Below are 23,367 nucleotides of genomic sequence, written 5' to 3'. Positions count from 1 at the left end.
ATGAGAAAATAGGTCAATCATTGTAGCCATGCCTGGACTCACAGTAGCTAGTATAAGTGGAAATTGCACTGAAGCAATTGCTCTCCAAGAAGACATACTCTGTTTTCTCCCTAATTTAAATGTGTGCCATGTGTTTTGTATTACTCTCCTCAAAACTTAATAGTTTATTTTACATATTTTATCTACATTGTTTCTCATTCCTTATATTTTATAATTTATATACATAACTTAATATAGTTTATAATTATACTTTTTATCCTCACATTTAAAGTATCACTGTTCTTCCCTAGAATAAACTCTAGATAGCTTTTAAGAATACAATTCTTCAGCTATACTTCAATTTTCTAAAGTGTCAAAAAACCCCACAATCCTATAAATCTATGATTCTAATAGTTGATAGTGTGTTATCTATTGAAACTATGGGGAATTGAATTAGGGGAAATAGTTTTCAATATAAAGTCATTTGCATAGATAAATAATTCAACAATGGTACTGCTCCTTTACATTGAATTTATTTTTGATTCATGTTTGTGATTTTCATGTAAAGATATGAGTCGTCTGAGCACTGATTGTATCTCATGTACTATTTTAAACGTCGATTAAATTGTTGGAGCAGGTTCAAAAAACATTGACAGTGTCAAATATATTTTAAATCATGATATTAATTGTGAATAATGTACTGTCATGTGTATTATTGTGTGGAGATGCAAGGAAATTTAGCATTGATATACTTTTGTATTTTTCACTTGAGAACATACATTTTACACGCAAACTTGCACTTTTCCCACAAAACTATTATAAGTAATAAAATAATTTTAAAAATTAAGGAAGTCTTTGCTACTGATATATTCATTCCAATATGAATATTTTTATATGCTTCATATAGTTAACAATGTGTTTGAAAATTCATTTCTAATTAAATATTAAGGCCAAGAAATATTGCAGCAGGATAAAAAAATAGAACTATATTGAACTGAAGTTTGATGTTAAGTTCTTAGTAAAATTTTGAAATAAAAATTAATGACTGGCAGAAAAAAAAATGGTAAAATGTCTTTTAACTCAATATTCACATTTGAAAGAAACAGATGTTATATATGTATTTAATTTCTAATTATATACAATTTATAATTATCATATATAATATCATATGATATAGTTTCATATGTACTTAACTATAGTTTATATATTATAATATATAAAATTTATATAGCTGCATACATAAAATTATACGTTTAAGTATTATATCATATGATATAATTATCACATATAATCAATTATAACATATACTATATATATAAATTTATATATACAAAATTACATTTTTTTTGGTATCAACATGTTCTAAAGCTTTTTGTTTGATAGATTTAGCCATATGCAATGGTAAAAGATCCTATATGTGTAGGAACAGAACAAGCATACTGTTTTATGACATAGTAGAAACTAATCAACACTTGTATTTTCCTTTTCAGAAGTCTGGGCTAGAGTAATTTAAGAATATGTGGGAAGTTATATTTCAAAGCATTAATAAATTAATACTTAGAATAAAAGCTAACTCATTTGGCTTCCCATCAAAGTTATATTGACTGCACATTCATAGCAATATTTATTGTTCATGAGAATGACCAAGATACTACACCATGCTAATTGACTTGTACTTCAATCCAGACCAATTAAATTGTGCTTTGTTTTAACTTTATTGGTAGAGAGAGTGAAAGAGAGAGACAGAATGAGTAAGATCAATTAAGACAAGCAAAGTTTCAAAAACGTTAAGTCTAGAGCTTGGAAAGCCAATATGATATTTGGAATGGGTATATGATTTATAAGTCAGGAGGTTCAAGACCCAGTTGCAGCGCTCATTTCACTTATGTGATAGGGAGATGGTAAAACTTCCCTAGGTTCCAGATACCTCATTTGTGTAATGAGACGGTGAGACTAGATGATTTCTAAGACTCCTGATAGCTCTAAAATTTATATATGCTAGCACTGCTCCATTTTCTTCAAGAGGTTCTCAAAAATGTTAAAGTATTTTTAAATAAAGACTTCTAACTAAAAGGTAAATATTTATCCACCAATTTGGTTCACAATTATTGAATTTCTACCACGTGCCAGGTACTGTGTTTAACTATGAATAGGGAGTTTACAGTTAAATAAGTAAAAAAAAAAAAAAAAAAAAAAAAGGAAGCAGATGATTATAATTTTATAATTGCCATATTGAAACAAAGAAAATTTTGTGATAAGAAAAAAGCGTAAGATATTAAAATATCTTGAGGGTTTCAGTCTCCTGATTCTTAGTATATTTACTCTCTCAAATAACGTTCTACTCTTGGGAAATAGTGCTTTTAATTCTGTTTAAAACATCGTTGCTTTCAGAAGTCTTTCCAAAGAGACCCATGGGATCTTTTTCTGATACTGTTGTCATTATTAGGGTTTCTGTTTTGAGTATTAATTATAGAAATTCAGTAAACTCTTATCTTTTTAATATCAAACAATGATTTATTTGCAAAGGATTTCAAAACTTTTAACCAAAGTAAACTTAAAAATTAATTCCCATTAGGAAAAATGGAATATTTAATTAGCTTGCTTATATAATCATAATTTGATTGTTATACCTATAGATGAGATTATTAGGAAAAGGCTATTTTCTTTTTATCAGAGATAAGTATATATTTTGGAATTATGAGTAACTATAAAATAAAAATGAATGATTAATCTATAAGTTAGTGCCTAGTGTATAGAATTGATTTATCATGTGCATATGTGCAATTATAGAATAGACATAATTGTGGCCTTGAAAAAATATAAAATAAATATGATATTTTAAGATGATTAAAAGGGGATTTAATTTAAGTAAGCTATTATGTTAATAATCTAAAAATAAGTCATTTGTTTTTCACAATCATTCAGTGTCAGATTTTAGCACATTTTTTTTACAAAATCACATTATAATAATAATTTGAAAGGATACATGTGCAAAGATCCAAGCTAGTATTGTAGTATAAATAGATGACTGATGGATAGATAGATGACAGACAGATATAATATAAATTGATAGGTAGATAGATAGATACATAGATATCCATACAGATGTAGATGTAGATGACATGGTACCTGCCCTGATGTAATTCATGAGGAGAATAATATTAACCAACTTTTATTGGTAAATGTTTTACTCATATATAACATATATACAGAAAAGTACACAATTGTAGTATTGAGATTGGAACACATTTGAACTTCAATCATCTATATAAAACACAGAACATTACCAGAATCCAAGAAGTCCCCCTGTATCCTCTACTATAACTTCTATTCACAAAGTGTTACCACCATCCTGGCTTGTAACATCATAAATTATTTTTGTCTGACTTTGAACTTCATATTGGAGGAAGCATCATATATGTGGCTTATTTCACTTAACATTATATTTGTGAGATTCATTCAAGTTATTCTGTGCCATCGACTTTAATTTATTCTTATTGTGGTACAGTATTCAAATCCTCAATTTACTTATACATTGAATTATTGATTAACATTTTGATTTTTTTTCTGTTAGGGGTTATTGAGAATGGTGTTGCTATGAACCTATTTGCATGTGTCTTTTTTTTTTTTGCATGTGCCTTTAGGTTACACACATGTTCATATTTTTGTTGGCTGTAGGTCGGGCTCATAAGATTTGCCTCCATCTGCTTACGTAGATAGTTTCAAAGAATTTTCTGAAGTGTAAGAGGTGGTACTAATTTACACTCCCAGCTGCAGTGTATGAGAATTACACTTCTTCTGCATTATTATCAGCACTTGGCGTATTCTATCATTATACTATTTTAAGACATTTGGGAATGGATAATGCTACCTCATTGTTCTTTTAAATTCCCTGATAAGGAAATTGCAGAGTTTCATGATCATTAGATGCTAATGTTGTCTGTTTGTCAAGTGTTTTTTTAAGTATTGCTGTTGCCATCTTACTGTTCGTTTACAACAGTAAGTTGTAAGTAAGGTTTACTTACATTAGTGCCTGCTGTACCTGTCCATTTCTAATAGAAGGGTGTTGAAATTTCCAACTAAGCCATTGGATTCATCCATTTCTTTTTACAATTCTATTAATTTTTGCCTCATATAGTTTGATGCACTGTTGCTAGGCACATACATATTAAGTGTTATTATATCTTCTTGGAGAGTTGACTTTTCATCATTGTGTGATGCCCTTCTTTATCCCTTGTTACTTTACTAGCTTCAAAGTCTGCTCTGTCTGAAATTAAGAGAGTTATGTGGGCTTCCCTGGTGGCGCAGTGGTTGAGAGTCCACCTGCCAATGCAGGGGATGTGGGTTCGTGCCCCGGTCCGGGAGGATCCTGTGTGCCGCGGAGCGGCTGGGCCCGTGAGCCATGGTCGCTGAGCCTGCGCGTCCGAAGCCTGTGCTCCCCAGCGGGAGAGGCCACAGCGGTGAGAGGCCCGTGTACCACAAAAAAAAAAAAAAAAGAGAGTTATGTAATTATAGTCTTACTTTCTTTTGATTAGTGTTAGCATTGTGTATTTTTCTCCATTTATTTACTTTTAATCTATATGTAGATTGACATTTAAAGTGGGTTCCTTGTAGACAGTCTATAGTTTGGCCTTATTTTTTGCTCCATTTTGACAATCTCTGTCTTTTAATTGACGTATTGATGTTCCAAGTGATTATTGATATAGCTGCATTAATATCTACCATATTCATTAATGTTTTCTATTTGTTGCCCTTGTTCTTTTTTCCTTTTTTTGTCCTCCACTCTTTGTCTGCCTTCTGTAGTTTTAATTGAGCATTTTATATTATTCCATTTTCTCTCCTTCTGAAACATATTGGTTATAATTCTTTTTTTTTTTTAACATCTTCTAGTCATCATCCTGGAGTGTGCAATATACATTTATAGCTAATTCAAGTCCACTTTCAAATAACACTATACCACTTCATGGGTAGTGTGAGTACCTTATAATAACAAAATAAGCTTAACTTTCCCTCCCATCCCTTGTATTACTCTATCATTTTTGTCATTCATTTCACTTATATATATACACACATATGTGTATATATGTATATGCAATACACACATAAGATATATATACTCATAAGATATATATGTAAACATACATAATTTATACATTTTTGGTATTATTATTTTGAATTAACTATTATCAGTTAGGTCAATGAAGAATAAGAAAAATAAAAAGTTTTTATTTTGTCTTCACATATTCCTTCTTTGATGTTCTTTGTTACTTTATATAGATCTGAGTTTCTGACCTATAATATTTTTTCTTCTTTATGAAGATCTTCATTTAATAGTTCTTGCAAGGCAAGTCTACTGATAACAAATTTCCTCAATTTTTGTGTATGAAAGTCTATTTCTCCTTCATTTTTGAACGTTAACTTTGTAGGGTACAAAATTCTAGGTTGGTGTTTTTTTCTTTCAACACCATAAATATTTCACTGTAAATATTTCAATGTCTACTTGTTTTGTTTCTGAGGAGAAGCCAGATGTAATTCGTATCTTGCTTCCTCTATAGGTAACGTATTTTATTCCTCTGGCTTCATTCAGGATTTTTTCTTTATTTTTGATTTTCTGTAATTTAAAAATGATATGGCTAGTATCGTTTTTAGGCATTTTTTTCTACTTGGTGTTTTCTGATCTTCCTGGATCTGTGGTTTGATCTTGAACGTTAATTTGGGGGAAATTCTCAGTCATTCTTGCTTCAAATATTTTTTTCTGTTCCTTGTTCTCTTTCTTCTTCTGGTATTCTCATTATGTTTGTGTCACACCCTTTGTGGTTGTCCCTCAATCCTTGGATATTCTATTCTGTTTTTTTTTAATCAGTCTTTGTTGGTTTTGCTTTTGATTTTTGAGGATGCTATTGATATATCCTCTAGCTCAGAGATTCTTTCCTCAGACCTGTCTACTGATGAACCCGTCAGAGGCATTCTTCTTTTCTGTTACAGTGCTTTTTACCTCTAGCATTTCTTTTCCATTCTTTCTTAGGATTTCCATCTCTCCGCTTATATCGTCTATGTTTTTGTATGCTGTCTACTTTATCCATTAGAGCCCTTATCATATTAATCATAGTGGTTTTAAGTTCTTGATCTGATCATTCCAGCATCTTTGTCATGCCTTGTTCTGGTGCTTGCTCTGTCTCTTCAGATTGTGTTTCTTGCCTTTTGGTATAACTTGTACTTTTTTTCTTGACAGCTGGACATGATGTACTGGGTAAAAGGAGCTACTATAAACAGGCCTTTAGTAATGTGATGATGAGGTGTGGGGAAGGGGAAGCATTCCATGGTCCTATAGTTTGGTCTGTCTTTTATGGAGCCTATGCCTTTGGACTGTAAACTTCACGAGAGTTTCTCAGTTTTTTTCTTCCTCACCCCTGGAGTGGGACAAGATGGCTAAAGTGGGCTGGAATTAGGTATTCCCCTTCCCCTAGGTCAGTTAGGCTCAGAAAGTCCCACAGAGAGTTAGGCTCTGGTTAACTAGTTTCCCCTGAGGGCAGAGGAGAGCAGAGTGCTCCACAGTATTTCAAAATGGTTCCGTTTACCCTCGCACTGTGGGAAGCAAGAGGGGACTTTTCTTTAATATTTACTGTAGGAACCTGACTGAGCCCCTGGAGGTAAATCTCAAAATATGATGAGGACTCTTTTTATGACTGGGTCCCTCTGGAGTTTTTAACTCCCAGACTTTTCCACACACTTACTCTGTAGCCATTTGTCAGTGGAAGTTCAGTTTTTCTTACCTTAGCACTGATTTCCATACTTGTTTCAACTCTCAAGTTTCTACTCTGAGCTGTGACTCCCTGTATTCCCTGTCTTTCCAATCTTGTGGGTAGCAGTTTGCTTCCTTCTCTGATGGGTCCAAGAAGAGTTGTTGATTGTTCAGTCTGTTTTTATTATTGTCAGGGTTTGACTTGTTGTTAGGAGGGAGTAGTGACTTCCAACCTCCATATATGCAGAACTGGAAACCAGAAGTCCTATAGATTTCTTCATATATTCTGGATATGAGTCACTTATTAGATTTCAATGATGCTAACTGATGTTTTTTAATAAAGAAAGAGATAGTAAAATGAATAACTTTTGAGGAAAAATTTATACAATAATATATTTTTATTTGAAAAAAATTGCCAGTTCTTATATTAAGTGAGAAAACTTGTTAAGACATTGAAAGTTCAATATGAGACAAATATGGTTGATGTCCTCTAATTTATTCTTAACAAAAAAAAATTTTAAGTGTGTTAGGTGATTAAAGATTAAAAAGATTATTTCTGGAAGAAGTGGCATTTGAAGTGTACTATATATATTGTATGGCTTTTTTTTTTTTTTTTTGCGGTACGCGGGCCTCTCACTGTTGTGGCCTCTCCTGTTGCGGAGCACAGGCTCCGGATGCGCAGGCTCCAGACGCGCAGGCCCAGCCGCTCCGCGGCATGTGGGATCCTCCTGGACCAGGGCACGAACCGGTGTTCCCTGCATCGGCAGGCGGACTCTCAACCACTGCACCACCAGGGAAGCCCTGTATGGCATTTTTGAATGAAATACGGAAGAATGTGGTCCACACTAAAAAAAAAAGAATGTGGTCCACAGTATGTGGTACTGCAGTTCATCCAGATGTAGGTACCAGTAACCAATTTCACTGCTCCTTCTACCCCAGCCCCCTGTGTAAATGCATTTCTCTTACTATAATATGAGATAGGCAAGATCCTATCTTAAATATTAGCATTTCTTTTGTATTATCTAGCTAAGATGTAGGTCTCTAGAAGAGATAATCAAATCCACAAGGGAGACACTAGATCCTCTCTCTGCACATAACTCTTTGTAAATGAGCCAGATTGTACTTAGCTTCTATACTTCTGTTGTTTCATATACATAATCAATGGTGATATGAAATTATTCAAAAACTGTTTCAATATACTCTAATATAATTTTGAAACAAATTAAATGCAATATTTTTTAAGGAGAAAATGGCTGTAAAAATGTAAGCACATGAAAATTTGGTGCTGTGAATAAACGATGGCCATGAATAGCAGTTGCTCCTAATTTTAACCATTTTCAAGTCTGATAAAAAGATGAGGACAAATATATAATCAGGGGAAAGTAGTTGTTCCTCTGGGCTTTTCAATTTATTTCATTGCTTGAATTTCCAACATGCATATTTATTAATTTTGTCATTAAAAATGACATTTTGGAACAAACGATAATCCTGCTATTCCATATGTATTATCATATGATCAATAAATAGTTTATAGATAACAAGTCATTGTAATAGAGAATAGACACATTCCTGTCTTTCTTTGAGTTTAGGAGGTAAAAATATTTCTCCCTCTTGATTTCAGATAAAATTTCTAGGAACATTATAAACTTTAAAAAATGTATATTTACAGATTTGCAATAAGAGATACACTGTTCATACAATCATGCATTTTATTATGTTGTTGATAAACAATAATCAGTTCAATTAAAATGGTGAACTAAAACTGTTTCATTTTGAAAAAAGCTTAGAGCAATAGGAGGTTCACAGAGCTATTTATAATGTGCGTGTATGTATAATTTTACAAAGTGCGTATACATTTTCTTTCACTTTTTTCATTCAGTGTGGATAAAGATTTTCTTATACAAGCATACTTTTTTGAGAGACTCCTTGATTGTCTCTTACACTAGAGATAAGGAAACTTTTTCTATTTTCAGTATAGTTGCTGCTGTTCTTTTCCGTTCATGTTCTTTTCTGTTCTATGCAGTTGAACAACCCATTGTTTTTTCTATACCAATATTTCTGATTTAGTCTTGTTGTGGATTATTCTTACTATATTGTACTTGATTTGGTTATCGATGTGACATACAAAATTTGTGCATAGCCTCATTTAAGGGTTAGTTTGATTTAGGATGTTCTAAAACACAGGCACCCTTTCTCTGTCTACAGAGAAAAATGTTAACATGCAGCACTGATGTCAGAAAAAATAATAGGATTTTACAGCCTTAATTGAGAGGTGGGCTATGAATGATTCCAGTAAGTTTACCATAGAGTTATTGTGCCTCTGCCTTTTAATAGTAAACATTTACACACATTTTACATTTACTATGAAATCATTACTGTGGTCCAGGCCCATGATAAGCACATATCATGGATTATCTCATTTTTCTTCACAACCTCTTTACGCTGTAAGAAAATTTTACCCATTTCACCAGACAGAAACTTGAATCTTAGATCGGTTCCTCTCTAGTAAGCAGTGGAGTTATGATGGTGACCTGAGCATTCTCGTTTAAGTCTATTTTCTTCAAATTATATAACATGATTACGATTTTGACTGGAAATATTTTAAATATATATAATGTGTTAATTTTAAGACAATGGACTCTCTAACAGTACTATAGTACTAGTAGTTCTATTTTCCTTTAGGAATGTGATGTGTTTTTGTTTGTTTATTCTTTTTTTGTCCCACTTTTTTTTCATTGTTTTAACTTTTTTCTTTTTTTTTCCTTGAGATAGTTTATTTTTTTGCTTGAGATAGTTTTTCTTCAACTAATTCTTGCTGAATTAATTTTATAACTCCAATGCATTGTTGTGGCATGATATTATCTTAAGAATGTGTAAGACTCAGAAAATTTGATCAAAAATAACAAAGACTTTTTATTTCCAACTGAATTATCTATACCACTTTATTTTAACCTAAATAAAGTTGAATTTATATTATTGTTTACATAATTACTTCCAAGTCGTCTCTTTGAATTAGGAAGATTATTTATTTTCTTTTACTCTCTGTAAAATTCTCCAACTGTGAAAATAATAGGCATCAGTTTAATGAAACGAAATAGAAACAATATAGGAAAAGTTGAAATGAAAACATGGGCATTTTTTTCCATTTATTATACTTTTAATATCCTTTCTGAATTTTAACAATATATTTAAACACAGTTCACATAAGTGGTCAATTAGAGAAGAGCACATTTGTTACATTTTGAAGACAAATTTGTGCTAAATACATTTTGAAAAGTTTTGAATTTACATTCCACAGCTGGCCTAGCCATGTCTTCCATTTCTGTACATTCCACTCCCCTTTTCAATTTCCCAGCCCCTCAAGAACATTAATTTTCCTCATAATATTCAGATAAAACCACAAATCAATGTAACACCTCAAAAAGGACATCATTTTTGTATCCTAAAAACAATGTTCCCTGTTTCAACATCTTCTCACCAACAGATAAGTGAAAAAAAATGTTTTTTCTCATTCTATATGTCATTTATGAAAACACTGAATGCTATCAGTACTGGGTTATTGTCAGTCTTAATCATTTTTTTAGAGTTATTTTTTAAGTTAATTAATCAATTAATTAACATTTATTTATTATTTTTGGCTGCATTGGGTCTTGCTTGCTGCATGCAGGCTTTCTGTAGTTGTGGCGAGCCGGGGCTACTCTTCGTTGCCGTGGCGGGCTTCTCATTGGCGGTGGCTTCTATTGTTGCGGAGCACGGGTTCTAGGCACGCGGGCTTCAGAAATTGTGGCTCGTGGGCTCTAGAGCGCAGACTCAGTAGTTGTGGCTCATGGGCTTAGCTGCTCCGTGGCATGTGGGATCTTCCCGGACCAGGGCTTGAACCTGTGCCCCTGCATTGGCTGGCGGATTCCCAACCACTGCACCACCAGGGAAGCCCTTAATCATTTTTAAGTTTAGCTATTGAATAACTCTTCCTTTGTTACATTATATATGGAGACTCCAAAATCAAATGTTCATCTGTCAGCTGATGAACAAAAGTTCAAGCTCTTTGTGGCACAACTACACAATTCATTTTTTGGTAGAGTTAACATCTCTATAGAACTGTTTGTACGATAAGCTAGTTTTTATTACTTTCTTTTCATTTTTATTCCTTTCACTAGTATTGAACATATAAAATAAGTATTGGCACATTTATTAATGCTGACATGTAAGGTTCTTAAAATATAATACAATTGGAAAAATGGATTTGCATCATTGAATGTGCTAGAGTTTGTGAATTTTTATATTAAATCAGACAATGATCAGTGAAGTCAGCTGTGAATGGTAAAGAACAAAATTAAGTCATCAGTAGGGTATACTATATTTTATTATTGTATGCTGTGAAAGGTAAGGGAATAAAATGATCTATAGCTATAGAGGTAGATAGAGATATTCAAACCTCTAAGTTTATAAGACTGTTATTTACATCTCCTGAATTTATTCTCAAGAACACAGTAACTGAATATAAGGGACTGTCTGTAATGAGATAAAATAATACTATTTATCCTTTTTCAACGGTTAAGTGTTCAGGAGATTGCATACCAATTTCTAAGATCTCTTATGTCAATGAGTATGTGCTTTAAGCCACTTTTATTTAGAAAACTTCCTTAAAAATGACAAACAGTGGAATTTCTTTATATTAATGTGGTGTGTATACATTTGTGTGTGTTGGGGGAAAATAGTTAAGCTACTTGATAGGACAAGATGAAGATTTAAATGATCTTAAATTCTAAATATTTCCTTTGGTACCTTAATCTTCCTTTTACTCATTTGTGATTAATCATTTATATTTAATATTAACCATATACACGTATACATGCACATGCATGTATGTGACACATAGCAACATCAGAAATTATTTTCCTGAACAAAATAAGGGATATTCTGTGTCACCACTGGAGAACAGCAGTAGAGGACTACAAAGTCAGTGTGGTGTTAGAGAAAGAGTAAATCACATTCCCAATTGTTGCTGTGTGCTCATAGCCAATCTCGGTTATTCTAACGGACTCGTTGTTTAGAAAATGTGGTAGAGTTGTCATGATACAATTATGCATTCCCTCCATGCACCTGAGCTAAAGTGTCCATCGCCCTATCTTTGACTATCACCTATAAGTTTTTGATTCCTAAAATAGTAATCCCATCTTCGATGTAACTTCTAAGAAATATATCTACATTGTCACTTCTTCTACTGGATGTTTCCAACTAAGAGTGTTATTCAACTCAGAGTCAAAATAATCAAAACCAGGCTTCCTTACATTCTCTTCACAGTGGAGCTTCTTTGCCTCATATCTTAATGTTATCACTTATGCTAGAAACTTCTGTTGCATTTCCCTCCTCCCATCATGTACATTTTCAATGTTTCATATTCTTGCCTATTCTAATTGTTTTTCAAAATCCATCTTCTTCAGATAAATCATATTGCCACTGCTCCATTCAGACCTTCATCATCTTGATAAAGGCCTTAACATCTTCCTTGGTTTGGTTTTCCCCTCACACTCTCCGCTTCTCTTTGTCTCAATATTAATACCTATGAGCTTATACCAGAACATAATATGTTCCGTGAATACTTCAGTAAACAAATAGGCAATATTCTCTGCACTTGTGGAGCTTGCATTCTAATAAGAGGTGTTGACCATAATCATGTTAAGTGAGTAAATTATACAGCATGTTAGAAGCTGAAAACCTCTGTGGAAAAGATAGAACAATGTAAGGAGCAAAGGAAATAATGGTTGGAAGAGGGAAATATGGGAAGGTATATTCATTTAAAATAGGTTAGTCCAAGAAGTCCAGAGAGAGAGACATTTGAACAAAAACTTGAAGAAAGTGAACGAGTGAGCTTAGAAATATTTCGAGGAAGAACATTCCAGGTTCGGGAACAGGAAGTCAAAAATCATGAAGCAGGAGGATACCTAGCATGTGTTTGGGGAACAGCAAAGAAGCCAGTGTTCTTGGAATGGAGTAAATGAGGAAAAGTGGAAGAGAGATGAGTTCAGAGAGGTAACAGGCAGCTGGAAAATAGGGCATCTTTTTAGCCATGGAAAAGGGCTCTGGCTTTTACCCTGAGCTAGATGGGAAGCCATTATGTGGCTGTGAACTGCGAAATAAAATGAGCTGAATGATGTTTTGCAAACCATTCTGGTTGTTGTGAATATCTTTTTAAAACACAAAAATGATTCCAATACTCCTCTGCTTTAAAATGTTTGGTTTTAAAAAAAATATCCTCAGGACAAATTTCCAGTCTGACATAATTGATTAAATGCCTCCTCATCTCCTGACACCATCCATCCAAGACACCCATGGGAAAAAAATTACTCTTCAATATGTGATTCCATAATTAAGTGCTAAGGTTGGGCCCTGCAAACCATAACTTTATAGAAATGGTGAAGTAATGCAAGTGGGAATCATTAGGGACTACTTTGTGTGGGTGTTTGAACATGACGTTGATCTTGAGGATAGAGAAAACCAATTAGTCCAAAAGGAGAAAGGTGGGATAAGGTGAAGGATGTTGTATAAGCAAAGGCATAGAATTAACAAAGTCCAACTGGACAGCAAGATCGCCTGCGTGCTGGGAGAAGTGGGGCAGATGGAAGCCAAGCAGAAGAGTTTAGACATTGATACCACCATAAAAGAATGGGAAATTATAGATTTTTAAGTAGAAGAATACAATAATAATATCAGTCTTTAGACCGTAACCCGGTAAATGGTTTTGATTTATTGAGGAAAGATAAACAAACAAAAAATAATTCTCATATGAGTCAAACTTGCTCTCTACCTAAAAGCATGCTCTGTCTTATCTTGGGTAAAATCAGTGAGCTTATATGAAGGATGTTGTTGACCAAAGAGGGCTTCCATTATTTTCTCTGAAGATGGATGACTGGCCAAAGAGAAGGAAATGGAATTGAAGATAAAGGGCGTCATTTGTCTCCTCTGTGCTTAGGTGTACTATTGGTGTGTATCAGATCCTAGACCTTTTAGTGATATTTACTGTCAGATGTATAATATCAGTGTGTGACAACTACATTGAATGGAAAGAACATGGTAAAGTCTGGTATATAAAATAAAGTTGATGTTTTGTTCTTTAGGTAACAGAAACACGGACGGGTCCTCTTGGCTGCAGTAACTATGACAACCTAGATTCTGTCAGTTCTGTTCTGGTTCAGAGTCCTGAGAATAAGATTCAGTTGCAAGGTATGTAGGTGAAATTTCATTAATTCTCTATGAGCCTGCATGACAGTTATCCAGTTGTGATTTCTTTCTTCTCTCTTCCTTCCTTCTTCCTCCCTCCCTCCCTCCCTCCCTCTCTCTCTCTCTTTGTTTGTTTGGTTGTTTCTTTCTTTGTTTCTTTCTTTCAAGCTGTATGTGCAGTACTAGGCTTTTAGAGTTCTCATAAAAGGCTAATCTCCTAATTTTTAACTGATATGAACATTCTAGACCAGATGAAGGGAATGTCAAAATTCACTTTACTTCTTAAATTATCAATAACAATTGAAAATGTATTGTGATAATATTTTTCTTCCATACAGTAATCATTGTCTCAGTAAGTAGCAGTTTTTCCATAGGTCTCCTGAGCTTTGACTTCTTCCTTACAGATTCTGATAAAAATCATAACCATATTTATGCATACTGTGATGTGAACGTTTTACATTTTAAATATAACCTAATATGATAATTAAGGCTTCATTTCTCTTCTGACAAACAGAAGTATACTTAAGAATATATTAACAAAATACTTATACTTGCATTATTTCATTTTAGAGATACATTATGTGATAAAGGTAATTTATCATCTCTGTTACTGTATTTTGTGAGATAATTCAATAGAGGACTTTTTAAAATAATAATTTTAACAAATACATATTATCCTAACTGGTTATAAGGATGTGTATATCACTCATTCATACAGGCAGGGAAAGGTTGTGAATCCACATGTTTAAACACGTACTAGTTGAATAAGTTCAGAAATGTCTTTGTGATGACAGATCATCTAAATTAAGTTGACTGATCAAAGGGGTAGTTCTGAGTTGTTTTTTCTAGTCTACCTTTTTTAATTGCAGAGGTTAGATCTGTATTTACATTATTCAGTTTTACATAAAAATGCTTAAAAGTTTCAGAAATATGCCATTTTTCCTCAACTTTTCCATCTAAAAAATGTAATGACATCAGACTAGTTAAATTTACCCTAAGTAACAAATGAATTTCATTCATTTTAAATTGTATAAAAATCACAAAGAAAGCACTTAACATTTTTAAACTTTAAATGCTATCCAATTTATCATTGTCAATTTTAGATTTACAGTTATTGAAATATTTTCTCTAATATAAATAGAAACCCAATCTATCAATATTACTTGTAATTCTCTACTAGTCACTCCTTTTTAAATGTGTGTATTAACTTTCCATCAGAGTATTAACTTTAATAGAAAAAGACAAAGAATGTTTATATCAAATATGTTTATTTCAATTAATTTATTATTAAATTTTATTTATTAACACTATTTATTGATTCTTATTCTTTGTGAATCACTGTGTTCAGTTTTAAAAATATTATATTATAAACACAAAACTTCATCCTCCAATCTTCTTTGAAGAAAAATTAACACAAGGAATAAATGAATCAATACTCCTTATATAACTACTATTTCTACTCTCCTCAATTTTTGTAAGGCAGAAATCTGCATCTCTTTCACCTTTTTTATTGGCTAGGCCTATATTTTCAGTTGTCTATTGCAACTATATTTGTACCCCAATGAACAAAGATCCTTCCAAACATAACATTAGGAAATCAATATTGAGACCCTCAATTCCCCTTGTACTCTTTCTTAAATTTCATCTGTACTTACAGTACAAGTATCAGGTTGATTCACCTTTCAATCTACCTTTAAAAGTAGCTTTTCTCCACTTTGAAAAAGAATGCAAAGCACTCACAAACTCTGGAGTAAACTTACCAATGTACATTTCTTTAAAGGGTATAAAAAACTCTGAGTCACTGTATATGGCAATTGGAAAAACTTGTGTCTCTGAAGAATCTTTTATTGAGGTACCACCAGAGGTCTTTGTGTTATATAGATTAGTTATATAGTTATATAGTTAGTTATATAGTTATATAGTAAGTTGGTTGGTATGGATAGATGGATACAGACATAGATGACATATTGTGTGTGTGTGCGTATATATATATACATATATATATATATATATATATATATATATATATATATATACACAGAGAGAGAAAGAAAGAGAGAGAGAAAGAGAGAGTTAGTGTCTCCTGTTTTGTTTGTAAGCACAAGGTGAAGCATTAGAATCAGTGTTTGACCCATTTGGAGATCTTCTGAATTCACCTCTATTATTGAGAGGAATCTAGAATTATAAGAGTTTTTCAGTATTGACCTTCTTCTTCCAAAACTCTACTCTTGTAGAAGAAGAAGAATTACTCCTGAAGTAGAATTTTATCAGAGCAAAGAAAGCATCAGTAAGAATTATTGAAGCTACAGCATTAGGCAACAAATTCAGAAAGAATTCCATGACTTAACATTGGAATTGACATTCATAAATGAGATGTCAGAGAGATGCATTACACATTAACACACTGATTTTGACTGAAAACAAATGAAATGAAATGTTTTCTGGCAGTGAGTAAGCTGGATTTACCTACTTGTCTGTCTGGCTTTGCCAATTAGGGTACAGAACAGACATTAAAAAAAAAAAACTGAAATATCCATATCTACAACTCTAAATTGTTAATAAAATATATTTAAAACATATGACAAAAAGTAATTCATAAGAAGTGTGAGCAAATACATATTGAAATTAACGATATTCCAATTTCCTCAACCTCTTATGAATTTAACATATCAAGCAAGGTATATTTGAGTGAAAGGGTAACAGTAGTAATTAAAAGTTATAAAATCTTGGCAGTAACTTTTTAGGAAAATTCCCAGAAAGTGAGTGATCCATATGACTAGGTAACAAATACTTTTCCGGATCAGTTAGTTCCTAATGTTTTATTTCATCAAAATTGGCAAAGGATGGCATTATTATCAAATAGAAGATTTAATGTAACTTTTAAAGATGGGACACCATGCAATTATCTTTTGCTTGTAATAAAAATCTGATGATATTGCTTAAAAATATTTTTTCTTTCCTATTGTTTATTGATATGTTGGAACAAATTTTCTCAAAGCTTTACACATATAAAATTTAAAGGAAGGCAAATAATTTATATTGAAATAATTTATATTAATTTATATTTCTAGCAAAAAAAACCCCATAAAGTCTAGCTCTATCAATTCATTTATCAGTATTTTGTACTCTATTGTTTTTGTACCTAAAAAAAAAAAAAAAAAAAAAGGTTTATAGGACAGCCCCCAGTCCCTCTGAGTTGTCTACCAAGGCAGTTCAAGTTTTCTCTCTAGGTATCAGTTATTGTTTACATTAGTGGTCTAGTTATAAAATTATAAAATTTTGAGTGGTCTGTCTGTAGAGCTCTTTTCCAAAAAATCTTTGTTATTTTTAGTGCGGGTTTTACAGAATGTCAGTTTCCTTTCTTTAGAGATAGATAAATACATAGATGATAGATATAGATAGATAGATAGATAAGACAGATAATACAGCAGAAATCCTTGTATGTCTAAAACTGAGCTCATCGTTTCTTGCCACCAATCATTCCTCCTCAAATTACTTTTCCAGCCTTCTCTATTTCTGCAAAGGCACTATCATTTTTACAGACTGAAAATTATGACAATTATGACTTTGTTTATGACATTTTAAATGTAACATAAATTCTTCGAATTTCTTTTTGTTTTGGGAGGTGCTTTTTTATAAAATTAAGGTTGACATAATCAGCGGGTTCCATATATCTGGTCCATAGACTTACAGTTACCTGAGATGTTAAAACATGCAGTATTAAAATAAGTATATTTGGACTCCTGAGTCGTATTAACAGAGACTCTGACTTTGTTTTTAACACTGAATGGAAGAATTGTCAGAAGCAATCACTAGATATTTCTCAACTATACAGTAATTTGGTGACCCACGGGTCTAATCATTTAAGAATATTTCTAGCTTTATCATTTTATTCCTTCAGGTCATTTGACATATTTCACCTGCCTTACATCAAATAAAGTAGTGTCTAGTAGATTCTAACTCCTCTTCTCCTGTCTCCTAAACTGCCTTTTGATCACCATTTCCTTAGTTTAGATATTTTTTAGTCTTCTGTCTAAACTGATCTTTTTTCTTTATATCTTCTATATCAAAATAATGTACCACTCAGAGTACCTTCATTGTTAAACATCATTTAAATACAAATGAATTAATTCCATATACTTCACCCTGTTATGGGAACCCCAATAACATTACTCTAGATTTATTTTTCTAAGCAACTCACTCATTGCATTCTTATACTGTATATGTATTAAAACAATACTGCTAGTTGCTATTTTAAAAAATATATTCCACAGTTCATTTGTGTGTGATGTTGTTAATGTATTATCCTATGCCACAAAAAAACCTCTCTTAATGTTGAAGCATATCCACGTGTCAAATACTGTTCCAGTCTACCTTTTTTATGGAACAATTAATCATACCTAGTGAAATATCTGTAACCCAACTCTAGTAGTTATTAAGTACTATTGTATAATATTATTACATACTTCTAATATTACATATTATATTACTTCTTTTATTTTTCCTAAGTGTATTGCAAGTACCTTTAGGGCAGGGATATGTTTCGGTCATCTTCATATTTGTACTTTCCCTAGAACGTCTCTTCCAAATGGAAGGCATTCCATAAATGTTATTTATTTGAGGTAAAATTAAAATGAATAATAAAGTAAATATATAAGTGCTAAAAGTACTTTTCCTGACCCACCTATGGGAGAACTAATCTGAAAGAATGAGATAGGTATAATTGTCAAGATAGTTACAAAGTAGAATTTTTTCCTAAATGCTAATTCACGATTTTAGTTGAATTAATCTCATAGATGATGGTTGTATCAAAAAATTGTGTTTTTTGTTTTTGTTAGAAAGGAGACATGTAAAAGTTATAAAAATCAAATTTTGTAGTAAATAGCAATTAGATATTGACTAAGTTTTCCCTTACTTTTATGTTTATTTTATTACATTGAATATTTACCCTTTTGATTAGATTTTTCTCCATAGCAAGAAATGCTAAAATGTAAAACTAGTAGAGATCTCCAAATGTTAATTTTATAGCCTTACTTTCATTTTTTATATTTTCTTAAGAGTTAGCAAATTTACTAAACTTGCTTGTAGAAAAGAAATAAACTGTATCACTAAGGCTGTCTTAATATATGACAAGGAAATAAACTGTGAAATAATTGAATCAGTCTAATAGCTTCCCTGTAGTCAATCTAAGTGATTGTATGAAAAATAAACTCATATAAAGTTATGTGTTGTTAGTGGCATGAGATAAGCATTATAGCAGTATTTCATAACTCTTTTGCTGATGCCACAAACCCTTTGTATTTGATATCTATGTAGATGTGAGCTGATAGAACATGAGCTAAAGGTATATGAAAATATTGAAAACTATTTGAAATCAAGTAGTGTAAAATAAATGCATACATCTCTTTTCAAAAGTATGGGAAGCTAGGTTCTATCTACATTATATAAAAATAACCAAATATTCTGATCAATTAAGTCAAATGCCAATCAAATCAGTTTAAAAAACAAAATCAAATAGTCTGAGATATTAAACACCTCTATAATTTTCAGGATTCTTTTTTTTTTTAATTTATTTAATTTATTTATGTATTTTGGCTGCATCGGGTCTTAGTTGTGGCTCGGGTCTTATTTGTGGCATGTGGTGTCTTCATTGAGGCGTGTGGGATCTTTTCACTGTGGGCTGGCTCTTCGCTGTGGCGCGCAGCTTCTCTCTAGTTGTGGCGTGAGGGTTTTCTCTCTCTACTGCAGTGTGCAGGCTGCAGGGCTCATGGGCTCTGTAGTTGCAGCACATGGGCTCTCTCGTTGAGGCCGCAAACTCAGTAGTTGTGGCACGCAGGCTTAGTTGCCCCGCGGCATGTGGGATCTTAGTTCCCGGACCAAGGATCAAACCTGCGTCCCTTGCATTGGAAGGCAGATTCTTTACCACTGAACCACCAGGGAAGTCCCAGTTTCCAGGATTCTTGAGCAGTTCATGGAGTCAGTATATATTAAAAAGAATTATAAATATTTGCAATTTTACAGACTTCGATAATTTTCTAATGATGGTTTTAAAATATGCATAAATACATAACAATATACTCAAATTTTGACTTTTTGTGAATATGTAGATACGTATTATGCTTTTTTCCTTATCAGAGTAAACTTACTGTTTTGGTTTGTTCTTTAAGGGCTGCAAGTACTCCTTCCAGACTACCTTCAGGAGCGTTTTGTACAAGCAGCTTTGAGCTACATTGCTTGCAATTCAGAGGGAGAGTTTATCTGCAAGGACAATGACTGCTGGTGTCAGTGTGGTCCCAGATTTCCAGAATGCAACTGCCCCTCCATGGACATTCAAGCCATGGAGGAGAATCTTCTTCGCATAACTGAAACCTGGAAATCCTACAACATCGACTTTGAGGAATCAGGTAAGACATATGTTTTATCTAACACTTCTAAACTTTGCCAAAAAAATTGCCATATTGAGAAGACTGTTTTACCCTTTTGGGAGAAACTATTACATACTTGGAGGATTTTATTCAATTTATCCTTATTATTCTTTCAAATGGACATGTGTATTGCTTTCATTGTCGGTTATTCAGTATTTTACTGAAAGCCTATATGGTACTTTGTGTATTGCTATGTACTATTGGCGCTAGGACCTAGCCTGCTCTTGAGCTGATTTATTAGTCATTTAATGAAGAAAGTCCTTGCCTTTCTCAATATAAGAATTTAAATTGTTGACTGAAAAAAAATGTGCAACCTAGAAGTTGAGAATTACATATTTATGTTTTATTGGGCGGATTTTCTGAGCACTTCAAGCCCAGGAGACAGGACTCTCAGATCGCTCTGAGGGAGGGCTCCAAAGAGGTAAAGGAGGAGCCGGGATATATAGGAGTTTTGGAAGACTCCTATATAGAGTCCAGGTAGTGGGAACAGTATCAAAAGATACTGTTAATTAAGGAAAACCAGGTATCTCAAGTTAAGGAATTTAGTGCTTTTCTGGGTATGGGAAAATGCAAAGTCAAAGCTCATTGAACTCTTTCCTTTGATATGCACCTCAGCTATCTGGGGCCAGATAGCTGAGGTGCTCTCCTGGCTTTAGGTGCCATCCTGGTGATAGAAACCTATCCTGTGCTTTGTCATCCTCAGCCTCCTCTGGGCGCACCGTACAAGGGTGGCTGCAGAGGCTGATAGCTTGAGAGCTGGTATCTTGTTTCCACCCTGAGTTCCCTCAGGGCTCAGGACAGGGTGGCTGTAGTGGCTGAGGTGGCTGATGGCTGATGGCCACAACAGCCTTTGTTTCTTGTTTATTGATATGGCAGACGGCCGTTCTTAGTCCAATACCTCTGATACCCCTCTGGACTATTCGCATGGCCCCTGAGATTCACTTGTGAGGCAAGATCCAAAGTGCGAATGTTCTATACTTTCTTTACATTAAAGTGAATCTCATGCACATACACTTTCACTCAACTACTTCTTTTTAAACCAAATTCAGATTAGTTTTGACTTAATGTTTGTGCAGTTTGTTTTTGTTATTTCTGAATTTTTATGAGTGCATAATTGTGTTTTCAATATTGTTACTTATGGACTGTGTAACCTGTAATGGCCTTCATTTCATAAAGCAGTGAACTTTAATAAAAGGTTAAGAATGCCTCAACATGAAATGAAAAATATTGATAACAACATATATAATCATTCATGATAATAGAATAATAAAAATCCCCAGAATGTGGTGAGTGTAATTATGTAGCATTTAGTCAAGTGTTGGACATGGCTAACTTTCAAAGTGACGGGTGAGGTTTTAACTGCCCTGAGATCAGATGTATATGTTTGAATGTCATAATTTTTCCAGTGATTCATTTAACCAAGCACACTTAAAAATGATAATGAAATTTAACATACATTCACAATAAAAACACTTAATTTAAGCATAGAAGGAACATATTTCAACATAATAAAAGCCATATATGACAAGCCCACAGCTAACATCAGACAAGAAAAACCACAATTGATGGTTTCAACAAACCCTCATCTTTTTGTGTAGTAGAACCACCAAATTATAAAGTAAAAGGGTAGATAAATAGATTTAGAAAGAGTTAATAGATTTAGATTTTATTAAGATATATTTTGATCAAAATAGTGTACAATATATAATCCTCCTCTATTAGGGTAATATTTCTCTCTATACAAATAACAAAAACTGTCTAGGAATCAAAAAGTCATATCTCCTTGACATTGTTGAAATGCATTTATTTCTAACCTCAAATTCTTCTTTTGTTTTTCCAATAGAATACTCATAAGTAATGTATTGGAAATCTAATATGTTATATTCAAGTAGAACCATCTGATGTTAAAAATAATCATGAAATGCAACACTTTTAGATAATGTATAATGTGTTATACCAGGGAATCTCAGAAACCCCATATTTGTGGAACTCACATAGGATTGCCACCCCTATTATTTTGCCTTGAGACTATATTTTTAAAAATCACCAAATGAGCATTGGGTTTTTTTGTTTCCAGGTGAAATGTGGTAGATTGAAGTAGTCCAATACTTCTATTGATAGTAACTAAAAAGTTGAATAATTTTTAAAATTATATTTTTAAAGACATAATAGATCATAAAAGTAACAACTAAATAGACTAAAATTCATGGCGTGAGATGTGTGGGATCCATAGCTTGTTTCCTTCCTTTCTTCCTTTCTTTGTTTCTATTTATTTCTTTCATTTTATTCATTAATTTATTTAATTCTGAGAACAGAGCCTGAGGGCTCTGCATTTCCCCAGGCAGAGAGTGGCTGATGGGAGAAAGAAAAATCAACACACTTCTAGCGATTATGGAGACTAAAGAAGTTCAGTTTTACCACAAGATATTTGCTGAGTTTCAGATAGTGCTGGATGCTAAAGAACTATTCAAAAGTCTTTTCAAACTTAATGAGGTTTACCACAGACTTTAGGTGCTTAAGAGATAAAAAACTCTCTAGAGGAAAGAGCTTGAAAATAAAACAGGGAAGGATGGAAAACCCCCAAGGGAATGAGGAAGTGACACTGTGTTTCTATAACTTCTTTCCCCTGGGGCATATTTATCAATTCAGGGCAGAGTTAGAAGCTGAGAATCTAGGACTAGTCCCTGAAAAATGCTGGCATTCCAGGACAGAGAAATCAGAAGAAAATTTGGCAGTCATAGTAGATTAAAGTGAGAAAATTGGAGGCTTAGGAGTTTTAAATATATGACCAGTCTTCTCTTTAAGACATTTGCCTTAACCAATGGCGGATGTTCCTAAAGAGATAAACTGAAAACCTCTGAATGATAGCATTGAGTCTTCTGCAGTGTTACAGGCCTGAAGTAGCAAACACTCACCAGGTCCTTAACTGAAAGTCCTGCAGGGCCATACCCTAAGAACAGGGGAGAGTCAGAGCCAGACTGAGTTCTCTACAAATATAAC

General features: G+C 33.0%; 1 protein-coding gene across 4 annotated transcripts in view; it reads left to right on the top strand.

The window, feature by feature from the left end:
- BRINP3 (BMP/retinoic acid inducible neural specific 3) overlaps positions 1–23,367 on the top strand; it is a 418,441-nt gene that overhangs the window by 253,800 nt on the left and 141,274 nt on the right. For all 4 annotated transcript variants that reach the window (XM_067729760.1, XM_067729758.1, XM_067729761.1 and 1 more), the window contains 2 exons: positions 13,840–13,945; positions 20,110–20,346. In XM_067729760.1, coding sequence (XP_067585861.1) covers positions 13,840–13,945; positions 20,110–20,346 — 343 coding nt within the window. The remainder of the gene's footprint in view (positions 1–13,839; positions 13,946–20,109; positions 20,347–23,367) is intronic.

This window comes from Pseudorca crassidens, chromosome 2, assembly GCF_039906515.1.
Source record: "Pseudorca crassidens isolate mPseCra1 chromosome 2, mPseCra1.hap1, whole genome shotgun sequence".
In the NCBI taxonomy this organism is placed as follows: Eukaryota; Metazoa; Chordata; class Mammalia; order Artiodactyla; family Delphinidae; genus Pseudorca; species Pseudorca crassidens.
This window is presented reverse-complemented; position numbering and strand designations above follow the sequence as displayed.